Source organism: Podarcis muralis, chromosome 10, assembly GCF_964188315.1.
Source record: "Podarcis muralis chromosome 10, rPodMur119.hap1.1, whole genome shotgun sequence".
Lineage (NCBI taxonomy): Eukaryota > Metazoa > Chordata > Lepidosauria > Squamata > Lacertidae > Podarcis > Podarcis muralis.
In genome coordinates this window covers 46,595,981-46,612,000 of record NC_135664.1, presented here as the reverse complement: position 1 = coordinate 46,612,000, position 16,020 = coordinate 46,595,981, and the positions used below count along the sequence as shown (strand labels likewise).

Here is a 16,020-nt window from a genome sequence, read left to right as displayed (position 1 = left end):
AGGTGGGGTGGGGTCTGATGTGGCATTGCTTCTTGGAGAGCATTTTGTCAATGGAGTTGGGCTTTCAAGTCTCAATGAAAAATGGCATGCTTTTATACCATGTTTAATGTTGGAGCAGCTTTCTTGTAAAAACATGTTTTGGTGCTTCTGCAATTTTAAATCTGTGCTATAGAATATAAATCCAAGAGTTGGGAGCTCAGGCTAGCATCTTGACATTTAATAGGCAACAAAACAGTTCTAACATTGTCGTAAATAATAATAGCAATAGCGTTACCATCGGAAAAATGCTAAATGAAAAGTTTTTAAATGCTGTTCTCTGGCAGGGTTTCAGATTCTCAGCAGAAGTTTTTGAATGGCGCTAGGCGAAATAATTGAATGGGGGGAGGGGTTACCTACCTTTCAGGGGATCTGCCCACCCCAATAATTTACAACATAATAAATATGCTTTAAAAAAATCAAGTGATTAAAATAACAGTAAAGCACCATTAAAAATAGAGGCAGCAGTTGAAATAACTATTAAAACGCAGCACAATAAAAATCAAGGAAATGTCAACTGGAAAGCCAACAGAGAGAACAACATATATGGGGGGGGGGGTGCGCAGTGTAATTCAAATTGCAATGTGGCTACCACAGAGAACACCCTGTTCCTGGTCTTCTCTCCAACCTCTCTCCAGTCGACAGGCTGTGATTAGCCCTGCCTGTGTTTTCTAGTAGGGCAGGCATGGGGAACCTTGGCCCGCCAGATGTTGCTGAACTACAACTCCAATCATTCCTCGTTATTGGTCATGTTTTCTGGGGCTGATGGGAGTTGTAGTTCAGCAATATCTGAAGGGTCAAAGGCATTGTTGCACATCATCCCAATCTCTGAGTGGTGTCTGAATGGTTTATTTCCACATATATACAATCTGAGCCTATGATGGAGGTGCTCACAGCATTAACACCTCAAGTGTGTCTTGCTTCTCCCATAGCCACAGCCTTGGACCCCAGCAGAAATCAGCCAGTTGCTGCCTGCTTCTTTTGATGGAGTTGCTGCTGGATCATTTACTCAAGCTGCTCCATCTGTTGCTCATTCCTAGCTCACACACATACACAATTTCTAACTCTGGCCTTTGTCTTTCTAACTAACAAACACAAAGCCACTTCCTTTGTTACCTTAATAGTCCATACTTCAGAGGCCATTATCAAGAAACTTGCCTGGCTGTTCCAGCAATGTGAATCACTGCTGGATCCAGGAATTGGAAGGGACTCAAACATTAGTGCCTACCACCCCGCCCCAAACCCCTCACAACAGTATCATGTTCACTTTATGACACCAAATGATCTCTTCTGGGAAAATGTCACTAGTCTCTTATTGTCCCATAAGGTATTCATCAGATGGCATATACACTATTCATTGTAATCAGATGGTTTGGCTTTCTTATTGGCATTTCCATTACTGTTTCCCATTGCAGGAACTTTCAAATCAATGAACATTGGTTACATTTTGTGTATTTTCATCCTGTGGCCTTAAGAGCCGCCAGGTAGTTTTAATGAACTTGTGTTTGGCCCAAAGGGGTCCTGTGTGCACTGATCTATTGAGTACTTATTGCAAATATTGGTGACCTCCATTTTCATGTTGTTTCATGGGTGGCATGGAATTTTAGGTATGCAGAGGCATTGAGGAATAAAAGGAAATATGGTCAGCATTTTCAGATAGTTACCTAACTGCTCTTTATTTCTGGGGCTAATGCTTTGCTTTCAGTGCTTAACTCAGATGCCTTGGTTTCAAATATTCAATAAATCAAGCTGCAATTTTAAATAATGAAAATATTAACCACATTTAAAATACAAAGATGTAAACAACAATTTATTTTTCATAACAAGAATAACAGGTACACATTTGTGTGTGCACATATATAAAAACATCTCTTTAAATTAAAACATTACTTCAGCTCTAAACTATGAGATCTAGCGAATTATGTAAAGCTGATGAGTAAGGCAAGATACATAACAGATCCAAGGTTCCTTAATTAAGTTGCCATTGTGAGTGCCAGGGTCAGCTTCAGCAGTCTGGGGGAGCTGCCAAGATTTTGCTCATATTTTGCATGGAAGCCACCATATTTGTCAACTCACTACTGATAGTATGCAGCTCCTTTGCCATACTGCAGAAGTCCCCTCTAAGTCCACAAACGGCGTTTTTAATCTCTTCCAAAAGGGTCATGGCTTTTTGTTCAGTGTTCGTACAAAGGAAGTGTGTACCAGGCAGATCAGCAGCAGGAGACTCAATTGCGGCAGCCGCATGAGGTGTATCATGCACCACATTGTCTTCCCAATTCTCAGAATAAGCGCGGCAAGTTCTACGCCTACAACTATCAATGTTTTTGACCGGGCATTTTGAATTATCTGGAAGAAGACTTAAGATGTTAGCATTTTCAAATACATCAGGCACTTGGCAGGGTGAAAAGGAATTTGCAATCCTTTCTTTGAGATCGTTAAAGAAAAGAGAAGGCAGTCCAGGTGGTGGTGTGAGCAAATAAGAAGGTCCACGGGAAGGAAAACAATGAGGCTGTGGGGTGTTGTTTGGAACGGCTGACTCAGGGGATGACATTGAGAAAGTGGAAAAGGAGGATGTTGTTCCCATTGAGCCGGCAGAGTCTGAAATGTACATGAAAGAAAAGTACGTAATGTTATACATTATTTGCCAAAGGTAGATATTCATTTTTAAGACCCCCTGGACCGTGCTAGCATCTTACTGAAAATAAATGGAAGTATCTTAACTTACAATGTGCCATTTTTAAAGAAACAACAAACAAATTGAAAGCAAAACATGGCATTCAATACACAATGGAATCTGGAGCTTAAGATAGTGAGATTTATTTATTTATTTATTACCTGGATCAGCTGTTCATCCAGATGGGGCTTGTCCATTTACATTATTGGATATGCAAGTTCAAGGAACAGGTCTTAGGAACTTCCCCTGAAACAGCAGAATGCTGGCAATGGATATGCCTTAAAGTGATCAGGCCTTTTATCCCCAGCTAATCAATACATGGAATGAGAGAAGGGCATTTATTCTTTCGCCTCAGGCAATATTACAGCTCCTGAATGGCAACACTCCACACAGCCAGACTGCATTTGTACTGTGTCCAGTGCGAGGGTCTGCTCAATAGTGTGGAACTTATGGCAACTGACACAAGAGGTGTTCCATGTGACTGATGTGGGAAGCCAGATCATTTGCAAGAGAAAGACTAGATTCAGTAATGCAGTGAAGTTTGTAGAGAGGTCTGTTGCGACGGCATTGGGTATGCTCTGGCCGCCTCCTGTGTTCCCCTGCCCCTCTCTCTCCCAAATCCCTTTTCATTTCTCCCCATAACCTCAGCATTCCTTTCCTCCTCATATCCCTTTCATGTCCTTTCCCTCACACTAAAGAAGTAATTTTGTGTTTTATTTTCAAGACTCATGAACAGGGCTGGTCCAATACAAATTGCTGCCTGAGGTGAAGGACAAAATGCCTCCCCTTCCTGTTCCATATAAAGAAGCTAAGAGGGGTAGAAGGTGAAACTTGCTTCAACACTGACTGCATACCCTGTACTTTAATAGCACATTCCCTCCACCCACCCCAAGAATCCTGAAAACTGTAGTTTGTAAGAATGTCAGGAACTGTAGCTCTATGAGAGGTGAACTACAATTCCCAGGATTCATGGGGAATACTTGAAATGTATGGTGTGTATGCAGCCACTGGTGATGATGGGACAGTGTACTCCACTGTATCTGAGGGCAACAGAGTAGGTCATGTGGCACACACAATTCTGTCATCCAATACCTTGCCTCTGCTACTCCCCCCCCCACACACAAATTACCACCTAAGGCGCCCCCCCCCCAGTCTTCCCAACGGTAGAGCCAGCTCTGCCCATGAACACAAAATGCTTTGTGCATAACAATTCAGCTTTTTTCATGGCTTGACACCTGGAACTCCCAAATGTTTCAGTGAGTGAGGGTGGCGGGGAAATGCTGGAAAACTTGAATTCCTTAGTTCTGACTCTTCATTTTGGGATATTCAGTAACTGTCACATATCTGAACAGACTATTACTGACATGTAGCATTTTCTGTATAGAATTTTACTCACGTGCAAAGAAAATAAATGGATACAATCTGTTCATGTGTCACAATTTTAAAAATTGTATGGTATAAAGGTCTGCATGTTAAAAGACTGGGGAAATTGATATGGTATTCAAATAAATAATAGTTTGGGCATAATTGTGCATGCAGTTAACATGCCTTGTTTTTATATAAAAATAATGGAAGGGAGAAATCATGACCCCATAGAGAGGGAGGGATGTTAAACCCTTCCCCCATATCATGATCACTGTGAAAGTTGTTGGGCCAGATCAGACAATATGGTAGTTTTAGAGGGGTGATTTTCACCCAAATAGCAGTGCAAGTGGAAAATGTTGCCCTGTTCCCTCTTTGCTGCATTCCCATTCTTGATAGGGTACCCTGCAACTGCTGTTTTCAAAGTAAAAAAAAAGACATGTTAAATGCATATGCACATTTCATGCATTGGCCCAAAATTTGTCCATCGTCTTGCAAGCCAGCTATCCTTGACCTGTTTGAATTCAGTATGCGGGAATGGACTAGTTATACAAGTTCTTACAACAGCACTAAACTCATTAAGTTTCACCTTGGCTTCTGTTATTTAATATTTACTATGAAGCTTCAAAAAGGTGCCACTAAGGCTTTGTACACATTAGCAGCTTAAAATGCAGCAAGGTCGTTTTCTCCACTGCATTTCAAGTCTCATTTTTACAATGCTGTACACAGCAAAGAGGGGGTGCTGTTGTACTCAACCAAAGGCATCAAACAGCCGAATTTCTCAAGAAACCAAAGCCTACATATAGATTGTGGCTAATAGCATGTGTATTCAGCTTCAGACACCACTGGTGGTAGTCAGGGTTGGCTCACCCACGGGGCAAAGTGAGACAGGATCCACAGGGGCAGCAGATCTCACCTCCAAGAAGTGGAATCCTGTGGTGCAATCTTTGGAGACCAGAGCACACCTCTACAGTGGCCTCTTGGCAAACAGGAGGACTTGCTGGTCTCCTCCCAGCCCTAGGGAGGAAACCCCTTCTATTGTGACAGCCTTTGATTCCCACTTCAACCATCAGGTAAGGTTGGTTTGATTCCCCACCTCCTCTTGCTCCCAATCTAGATCTTTATCCCCCTGTTGTTCTTGATGTAAATCTTCACTCATCCCTTCTTCCTGGGGGGGGGGGGGTTAGAGAGCACAATTTTGTGGTGCACCTCAGGTGCCAAAATGTATTAGGCTGGCCTTCGTGGTAGTGCACTGGGCCCGGATTAGACAGTAATATGTATGCAGCCATGACCACTTCAAAATAATGTCCACTTGATGCCCCTTTTAAATATAATAAGAGTTTTATCTGCTGTGTAAAGAGAATGCTATAAAAGCAATTACTAGCATTATAGACATTCACTAACAGTGTCTTAACATCTAGAATCAATGGAACCCAACCCCCTGGGTATTTATTATTCACAAAAGTAGTACAGTTTTGCAAAAGCTATAGAAAAAGAATTTGGATGGTGAAGCAACAGGCATGTTTCTATGATGGACATGGAAGCCACAAGCTCACCTGGCCTTGGGGTTGGTTGGCTGCCTAAGCTGGCTGGCTGTACTGTGCTTGCCCTGAAGAAGCAGAAATTTTTCAGGCTAGATTCACTAGGTTCAAATAGTTGCTGAGAAGAAGCTGGAGTTGTGGTTTTTGTTATGCTGTTTCCCAAAGAATCAAATGTTTGAAAAGTTGGAGATTGGTAGAGGGTTTCAACAGAGGCTTCAGTCTGACAGCAAACAAAATCTGGTTTGGTGTTTTGTCTGTTGGTAGTGATAAACTCTTCTGGGCCCAATGACCAAAGATCAAGCAAAGTTTCTGCAACTTTGTGGCTGTATACACTGGACTGTGTCTTCGGAGGAGATTTAAGCATAGCTTTGGAAATAATAGAACTCTTTGATTTCCTGCCTGAATCCCATTTTGGAAAAGTTAAAGGATTTCTTTCTGAGGGATTCAAATAAGTACCTGCAAGGTAACAAAAGTTATGTCACAAAAAATAACATTATTTTTTGAATGGAAGTATATAGTTTCATTAGTATATTATATCTTACATTATTGCCAAGTGGCTTCAAGGTGAATACAGCTAAAAAGCAGAAATATAACAACAGAAAACTACAGTATAAAAGATCATACAAGCAGCAGATAAAAGCTGTAAGACCAGCAGATAAAATCCAGATAAAACATCAATAAAACAGCAGGGTATCCAGTACTGTTAAAACTCCTAATAGGGCAAGTACATTAAATATATAGAGGGAATGTAAGGGGGGAAGTATAATGCCTAGATAGTGTGCTATTAATTTTTCTTTATTATTATTTATTAAATTTGTATAACACCCTCCATCCATAGATCTCAACACTTCACAACATTAAAATATCAAGTTTTTTTTTAAAAAACCCACAAAATACATAACAGCACATACACTGCCACACCTCCAGATGTAAAGGAGAAGTAGAGCTGTGTGTCATCAGCATATTGCTGACAACATACCAGTACTCCAAACCTCTGGATAATCTGAATCAGTGGTTTCATGTAGATGTTAAATAGCATAGGGGATACAACTGAAGCCTAAGGAATCCCACACTGAAGGCTCCACGGGGCCAAAGAACACTCCCTAAGCATCACCCTCTGGAAATGTCCATCCCTATTTCAAATGTTTGAAAGAGGGATGGAGATTTCCTTATTTGAAATAGGGAATTCAAATAAGGAAATGTCCATCCCTCTTTCAAATATCAGCCATAAAACTATACTATGACTTGAATATGACCTGATGAAACCTTGTTATTTCAAGCCTGGTTTCATGTAGCTAATCTATGTTACTGCACTTAAATATCTGTAATTATGAGCTATAATAATATTGTATTCAAATTTGTCTTGCTCAAGCTGAATGCTGATTTAGTGACTATAATACAGCCCTTAATGGCTATGTGTCCTATTTAAATGCTAATCATCTAGAAGTAGTTTTCTTCCTAGGAATCTCCATACCAATTTTATTCAATTGCCTATTATACTGTACAAATTTCAGTAAGGCAAATGAATGATCAAGAGTGATAAGGAACTAGGCTATATGCAAGCACAGCAGGGAGGGGAGGACCAAGCGCTGGAAGTGCCTGACATTAAAGATCCATAAACCTGACCTCCCACCTGAACATCAAGTTCAGGAGAATGCTTCAAGCCAAGCGTTTCATATGGGAGGCAAACAAGGGAGCCAGTAAAAGACTTGCATCAAAAGGAAACCTGGTCATTCCCCACCAGATTCCTGACTCTGAGATAAGGAGAAAAATGCAATGCCCATCAACTTTGGGGGGAGCCTGGCCCCCTCATATATTTTATGGGGGCCCTAGGAGTTGGCTTCTATACCTTTCAGCGAAAACCTCATATTCAGTCTTCACTGAGGCATTCTGCCTCAACATGACAAGCAGTGGGGAGTTTGCAGAGCTTGTAAAGCTTTCCCCTTTCTCAGTGTTCGGTACTGAAATCCACACTCATCAGCTCCTCTGACTTTCCTGAAGACTCCCAGGTGAAAGTAAAGACACTATGCTAATTTCATGTGTGCAAAATGGAAAGCTAATTTTCTGAGTGGGGGAGAGAAGGAGAACCAGTCAAGAATTATTGTTTCTGTGTAACTTGCTGGAATTCTCTGCTGTCCTAATCCATCCCACTTTCCTGCACAGATTAGCTGTTGATTATTTTATAGAATTATGTGCATCCCTATTTTCCTATGTGGCAAGTACTCTTTGGTGAGAGAACCCTAGCAAAGATTTAAAATCACAAAATATGCAGCAAAGTAAAATGTGGAAATATAGGCTTGAAAGCATTCCCTTCCAAGTTGCTGCCAAGTTTTCCTCTTCCCTTAGCATAAAAAGAGAAACCACATGTTTTACTTACAAATTCTTCAGAGGTAAAATTCATGTGCTTTTCCATATAGCAGTAAGAAAACACAGACAATAAAACTTATATTCCAAAGTAGGAAATGTTTCTAAATTATTTGTATAGAAACACAAAATTGGGCTTGTGTAAACCGTGCAGTCTGAGTCTTTTATTTCTAAAAATAAAACAAGTTACTCAACCTTAACTCCCCAGATGTTGTTAGACTACAATTCCCATACATCCCACCTTATTTGTACTCTTGCAATAAATATGCAACTTCACAGAAATTACTAGTTGCAAGGGCTTCAGACTGGCATGAGAACAAAATGTTGTTCATTTCATTGTTTAAAAAAATCAGCAGATGGATAGTGGTTTGTGCTTACTACAATCTGCACTTACTCTACTCTTTATCCCTCTGTTCTACTATCTTTGTCAGTCTGCTTAACCTTTCAAAAAGATATTCCTGCTGACAAAATCAAGGATGTTTTCACAGTTTGAAACATAATGAATCTGAAAGTCTCTAGAGAGAAAGCTGATGACCCTCTTTGGAAAAATCAAATGTCATAAACTATTAGTATTATCTGAATTGCGCACATTATTTGTGGAAAGAAGCCACGTAAGGAATGAAAGCCAGGGAAGTACTTTAGATTAAATCCAAGGCATTTTAATAACATAAAACTGTACCACTAGCATTAAGAGAAGGCAAGAGTACGTTCTCAGCAAAACAAATTAATTGAGATTTGACAGATTTGGATGTAACCCATGTTCAATTTGTTATCATTAGGGGTTATGCTGAAATTTGTCTTTAGGAAGTCTATTCTTCAAAGTGAATCCCAACCCCTAAGTTAGCTTTGGTGAGAATGGAATACAGTGGTACCTTTGGTTGTAAACCAAAACAGGTTGTAACCCTAGGCGCGCTTTCGACAATGGGGCCTCCAAAAAAAAAAGGGTTGTAATAAAAAAAATGGGTTGTGATCCAAAACAAAGGGACACACACTTCCAAGTTTGATGTGGTTGTAATCCAAAACGGTTGTAATCCAAAACGGTTGCAAACCAAGGTACCACTGTATTTCACTATTATTATTATTTTAATAATTAATTCTTAAATTGAAATTAACTTAATTTTGAGTGGCTCTATTCCTCCAAATATCCCAACTTTATTTCAGTCTACAAGATGGCAAGGGATTATTATTTTCTGGCAAAATACAGAAAAAGAAGCACTTAAGACACTTCATTGTTACTGTAGGATACTTTGACACAGTGTGTGTGTCTGTGTGTGTGTGTGTGTGTGTGGTTGTGTGCATTCCCCCACCTACATAGTTTTAAAAGCAGAAATAGGTATGTTATGGAACACAATAATGAAAATCATTTCAGCTTCTAATCTGTGAGATCTTCCACAGCACAGTCCGCACCCCACCAAGGAGACAAGGCCCAGCATGAAAATAGAATCCTGGTTTCTTGAGTCCACCAGCTCCCACTGCTTACTTTTCTATCAATAATATCTAGCACCTGAGACCCTTTCTGTGTTCTTGTATGACATTGTTTGTCTCTATGGCAACAGTTGGTGAGGTTATAGAGAATGCGCTAAACTGTGTTAGTCACAACATGTCATGGCAGTAAATTCTATTGTTAATTTATGTTCTGTAAAATACTTTATTTTGCCAGTCATGAACCAGCCGCCAACCCATGTACTTAGTTCATCTGAAGTTCTAGTACTGGGCCGTGAGGCAAAGGGATGTGACAGCCTCAGGCAGCAGAATCCACAGGGGCAGCAGATCTCAGCTCCCAAGAACACAGTTGCTGCTGCCATAGTTGTAGCAATGTGCTCCTTGGAGCCATGGGTGTAGCCAAGACTTTGTGGGGGGAGAGGACTTTTGTTGGGGTGGCAGAACCGACGTGATTTGTTAGTTAAGTATTTCTATTGTTTTACGTGATTGGGTGGGGCAGCTGCCCCCCCTTGGCTACGCCCATGCTTGGAGCCCAAATCTGCCACCTACTAGGTAGCACCCCTACAGTGGCCTTTTGGTGAATAGGAGGTGCTGCTGGTCTTCTACCCCAGGGAGGAAATAGTGAGGGCCACCCTCTGGGATCTCCTGGGCTCTGCATCCACCTAGCATGAATCAGATTAGGTGCCTCCCCCCTGCCCCCCACACACCAGCCTTTGATTCCCACTTCAACCATTGGGTAAGGTTGATTTGATTCGCCCCTTTGTTCCCAATGTAGATCTTCTCTCACTCCTTCTTCGCTGGTGGGAAGGGGTGGAGACACCATTTTGTGGTTTGTCTCAGGTGCCAGAATGTATTGGGCCAGGCCTGGAAAGAAGTCTACAATGGTTTAAGAAATTTTGTGACTAGAATTGAGACTCTTTTAAAAATAACACATTGTAAACTGGTCACATCTCTTTCTTTAGAAGAAGCAACTGCAGGGCCCCCCAATCTGGATTGGAAGGTTTTGGTTTTTTTAATCCCTTTCCATTCCTACACCATCTTCCTGATGAAAACTGCCTTTCCTCCCAGTTGCTGCTTCCTTCTGAAGGTGCAATTGAATGCAAATTCTGCCTTTGCTTTTAACCTACTTGCCTTCTACTTATTGTTTCCTACTTACTCGCATTCCAGGAGTTCCCAGCCGTTATCTTTGTATCTGTTGCCAATTCCTCTACAGGGACCTTAGTTGGAAATGTTGGTTGCACATCAGTAGCTGAGGACTCGTCGTCACTAAAGATTATCAAGTCCTGACACACAAGAAAAACATGAAGCAATCAAGCAGAAACAGTTAATTATAAGCTACATTAAGAAAAATATTGTGTGGCATTTAACATCGCAGGCAGCCAATGACAGGCGATCGATCCACCATCGTCCCTCCACTGGCATAGGAAGAGGAGTGCGGGGGGAGCGCACTGCCCTGTTCCAGCAGCACAATCCTGGTGGGGTGCCATTGCGGCTGCTCCCCTGCCCGCGCTGGGCACCACGACCCTGCAGGCGGCATGCCATGCCCCCAGGACGCGTGCCAGCCCCTCCTGCTCTCTGCCCCCCAGTGCCAAAGCATGAAGCTCCACCACTGCATGCCTCCCCCAGCTTCAAAGAGATTTTCTAATCACCCAGGCCTTTTACCTAACTCGTGTGGTCTAGACTTCGCAGTTTTTAAACCAGTGGTTTAACTTGGGGGGTTCAGTGAGTTTTTGTATTTATATAGGATTTGATTTTTATGGTTTTATATATTATTGACATTTATGTTTTTGTTGTAATTTTCTCTCCTCTGAAATAAAAACATTTATAATTATATATCAACTACTGAAAGATTACATTTTTTAAAAAAAGAATTATTTTAAATAAAAATAACCATTATGGAATTAGGTTCACTTTAATTGAGACAATCATGCCAAACCATGATCATTTGAATAGTTTCCAATTATCTGTAGCCTCCTTTATGTATTCTTTATAACCAGTTCACAATTATTCACAAACAATAACTTCAGGTCCTCTGATAAATATATTATGAGACACTTAACTGCTTTTCAGAACATTTTAACCTATGTTTAGCTTAAAAATAAATAAATCCAGCTTGGCTATTCCACCAAAGTGCAGACCAATTAATTCTAATTTGTTTCTATTAATTTTATATCCAGATACTGCACCAATTTGCTGAATAACCTCAGACAGTTCCCCCAACGATTTCACAGGGTTTTGACAGCTAATCATTATACCATCTGCATCTAGTTTGATCTTAATTTTGCTGCCTCCAATTCTCTCAGCAGTTTGGCTGCTGGAAGTAAATGTGAGGAGACTATACATCCCAAGGCTGTCAATAATTTAATTTATTTACATTACTTGAAGGTATCTGTGACCAATTATATTATGGCCATAGGCGCTAGTGGAGGAACAGGAGTGCGGAGGGAGCGGACCGCCCCCGGCACCACTATTCCGGTAGGGTGCCATTGCAACGCCCCCTCCCCGGACACACGCCACGCACCCCCGCACGCACCGGGCACCACGCCCCCACAAGTGGCGCATCACGCCCCCAGAACACGTGCCATGCCCCTGCGGGTGGCGTGCCAAACCCTTGTGGGTGGCATACCACGCCCCCGGGTGGCGCGTCACACTCCCGGGGGGGTGCCATCCACATCCCCTCCTGCTCTCCACCCCCGGTAGCAGAGCATGCAGCTTTGCCACTGGCCATAGGCTCATCCATACCAGCTTTGGTTGGTAAGACAGATATGGCTATTCCTGGATCAGGATAGCTCGAATACAGCTGTCTATGCATTGGTAATCACGTGGTTGAATTAAAATTCTGGCTTTAAAAAGCCATCTCTCTTCATCATAAACTGTGTCGTATTACAATATTTGCTGTGTTTCTGATGAGGTCTCTCACACACAAGTGATAAAATTTAGAGATGATTTATTTTTTTATTATTTATTTTATTTATCTTTTTATTTTTATTTGGAGCTGGCCTTATCTGAGATACTTTCTAATACAGTGGTGCCCCGCAAGACAAATGCCTCGCAAGACGAAAAACTCGCTAGACGGAAGGGTTTTCCACTTTTCGAGCTGCTTCGCAAGACGAATTTCCCTATGGGCTTGCTTCGCAAGACAAAAAAAAATCTGGGTTTGAATTTCTGTGTGGTGGGTGGCTGGGAGAACAGTTGGGGAGGGGTTTGCAAGAATCTGGAAGCTTGTGTGGTTTTTTTCTGCATTTTTATGATTTTCTGTGACCATTGGGCCACTCTGCTGTTTTTTTAAAAAAAATTCTGGGTTTGAATTTTGAAATGCTCTTTACAGTATGTGTGACTTTAAAGAGCACTTAATAAACTCTTGTTGTACCAAATTTGGCTTTGCTTGGACTTTTTTTGACCATAGGAACGCATTAATTGATTTTCAATGCATTCCTATGGGAAACCGTGCTTCGCAAGACGAAAAATTCGCTAGACGAAAAAATTCGCGGAACGAATTAATTTCGTCTTGCGAGGCACCACTGTATTGGTAGGAAAGCTTTAAAACCATGGAAGGTTAATTAACATAGTGCTGGAAGCGAACCCAACCTTTTCTACAATAGAAAAACAACTAAGCAGGTGTCAAGTAAAGTGCTAAAACTGGTACAAAAAACACTGTAACCACAGGTGTAGCTAACTGTATTCAGCACTGTTTAAACCACAGCTTTTGAAGCAATCCTAAGCATTGCTTGTTTTTGTTGCAGTTAAATCAACCTGTTGCCAATGGTGTGTTTTTTAAAGGTATTTAATTCAAGTATTGTCACTTAAACTGTAGCTTGCATTTTTAAAGTAGTCCTACTTTTGTTGTGTAAAATAATGCACAGGAGATTGGCATCACTTTTGATGCAGGTATAATTTTGATTTGACATGTTGATGTCGCTATTGAGTCAAAATGAAATACAAGTATATTATCTTCCAGGGCGTGTTTGAAGATGATTAATTTGGACACAAGGAAGTAGGACAGCATTTCACAAGAGAAAGCAAATGGAAGTTAAGGGCTGAAAGCCATAGAACCCAAAAACATGCATGTAACTAACTCCTCTTAGAGGAACATTTCAAAGCTCTTCTTAGGATATGCTGACATATTTTATTATACCCATCATACAGCATTCACATATGTATTAAGTTCCAACCTTTACCAAAAGGTACACCCATTATTTTATATCAAACCGTGCAACTCTGCTATGATTGTGACAGAACGTGTTTTGTTATTTTTAAAATTATTTTTATTAATTTTCCAAATTATTACAAATCAAGCCAAATTAAATTAATTTAATACAATTTCTTAAAATCAGGTTTCCCGCTCCAGTTCTGAACATATGAGCATCATCATTGCCTCACATTGCCACAGTTGACATCCTTCACTTGCCGTCAAACATTCTTCCAGCACCTCCGATACATCTTATAAATGAGTAATCCGTTCCACGTGTGGAGTCCTTCATATACATTGCTATTCCACACCCGGTGTGCTGGGAGAGTTAATTATTATCTTCCATTGTTCAGTTCTTTGCAGTGTTTATCTGGATGGTAAAAGGTCACATTCCATTCCTTCCGCTGTTTACCGACTAGCGCACAAGCTGCGGCCATAAATAACTCGCTGAGCACATACCTAGTCTCCCGTCACTAAAATTCCGCTCTGTAATCCTCCGTTGGCACACAGTTGAAAACTAGATATTTTCTCAATTTCAGCCTCTTTGCCAGATCTGTTCAGCAGCCTTTCATTCTTTTATCACTGCACCAACAGCACTCCTAGTCGAGTCCAGGAATAATTTTAAATAAAGTCCATTCAACCTCGGTCGAGGTGGGAGGGCATAGTAAAACCTTGATAAATTCCTTGCTGAGCATAAACCAAAAGCCTCCCCCCTCTTTTTCAAGGTAACAAACAGGATAACATAACAGTAGCTACACACATCTCTTTCATTTTGCAGGGGTGGACAAGAAGAAAGGAGACCATTTGAAAACTATATGAAAGCACAAAGCACCTTGGCCTCCCCCTTCCTTCCCCGGCTGTGTAAGGATTCTCAAGCTTCAAAAAAGCTTCAAGTACCTTCAAAGAGCCAAGCCCAGTCCTTTTGGCAGCTGGCTGATTGCAGCCCTTTAGCATATGTTGGTCCGGGGCGCCTCTTGATTAATACCAATTGTCCAAATTATGGAGGAACCAAATCATGCCAGAGATGGAGACTCATCCATGGCAGGGACACACTCCCTTTCAAGTTAGCAGACATGGGCTTGAGCGGCACAGCGGGATGCAGTGAGCTCCCCAGACCCCACTGGGGAACATGGCCAGGATTTTTGCCTCATGAATCCTGGCTTTCCCCTGCCTGAACCTCCTCGCTGACCACAGAGGGCAGTGAGGACTGACCACCATTGACTCATGACAAAGCCGGGCACCAGAACCAAGTGTTAAAACTTTTCAGCAGAATCAGCTCAAACCAGCCTAAGAAAAATTAATTAGCCAATATGATGATGACTAGCTTTAACAAACATGGAAGGTAAATTATATTATGGTGTCATCAATAAGGAAACTAACCATTTCCAAATGAGCTGATAAATTAAGTTTCCTTTGAACAGCAATTGAATTGGGGCCTCACTTGCCAAGAAGTCTTGCTTGCATAATTATATAGTTCTAAGTTACACTTGTACTGCCTGTTCTGGAATTTTATTCCATGGAGCCTTGCTTAGATTCATGCAGCATTAAAATTTAATGCAACCATAACTTCAATAGCTTCTTTTTATCAAATGTGAATACTGCCGCAGAGTAGGTATAATATTGACAGGAAATACAGTATAAGGAGCAATAAAAAGGAGACTAAAGTTTATAAAATGTATCTTACAGTGATATCAGCTTTCTTTTAAACAGTCCCGTGGAAGCCTTGTGAAATGACTAGGGGAAAGTAGTAAGTGTTCTAATAGAGAGTAGTGCTGAGTTGTTATTGTGCAAGATGTGTTCCTTTCTGTTTTATACCACTACATTAGTCTCCTGCTTTGACTTTCTTATCTTTTAGAATTTTTCTCCTCTTCTTCTAGCATGAAGAAAATATAGATAGATACAGAGATTTGGAACAATTATATATCTTCCTTGTTGTATGTTTGTGAACTCCCAGCTTATAAGTCACTTTTCACTTCAGTCTATCAGTCTCTACAACAAATTCTTCTGTCCCCATTCAAAATGATGGGAAACCAGGGCTTCCTGATACATAAATGAGCCCTGGTGAGCCTCACACTCTTAGGCTTCCATCTCTCCACTCCGCTTCTTTTCAATTACCCGAGGGGAGAGGATTGGAAACATCTTCTTCCACTTTTGAACTAACAGAGTTTTCTACACTGCCTGAACTTGGAGAAGCATGGTTTGCTTAGGTCACAGAGCCTTTTGGGCCTGTGAGGGCATTTGCAAAGCGGAAAAACTGTTTGGGGTAGCATATGCACAACACAACCATGCACACATATGGGTATGACAACCAGAACCTCACAAACATCGCAACCACATGCACACACACCCTAACCTAATTATTTTGGGATGAGAGGGAATCTTCCTGAAGACTGAGTGCAGCTGGGGAGGCA

The 16,020-nt window shown here is 41.1% G+C and overlaps 1 protein-coding gene across 3 annotated transcripts in view; it reads right to left on the bottom strand.

The window, feature by feature from the left end:
• Positions 1-1,833: 1,833 nt before the first annotated feature.
• Positions 1,834-16,020, bottom strand: part of ENTHD1 (ENTH domain containing 1) — a 34,673-nt gene continuing 20,486 nt past the window's right edge. For all 3 annotated transcript variants that reach the window (XM_028747281.2, XM_028747284.2, XM_028747283.2), the window contains exons 6-8: positions 10,577-10,703; positions 5,629-6,069; positions 1,834-2,634 (exon numbers count right to left, since the gene is read on the bottom strand). In XM_028747281.2, coding sequence (XP_028603114.1) covers positions 2,042-2,634; positions 5,629-6,069; positions 10,577-10,703 — 1,161 coding nt within the window. In that variant the 3' untranslated portion in view covers positions 1,834-2,041. The remainder of the gene's footprint in view (positions 2,635-5,628; positions 6,070-10,576; positions 10,704-16,020) is intronic.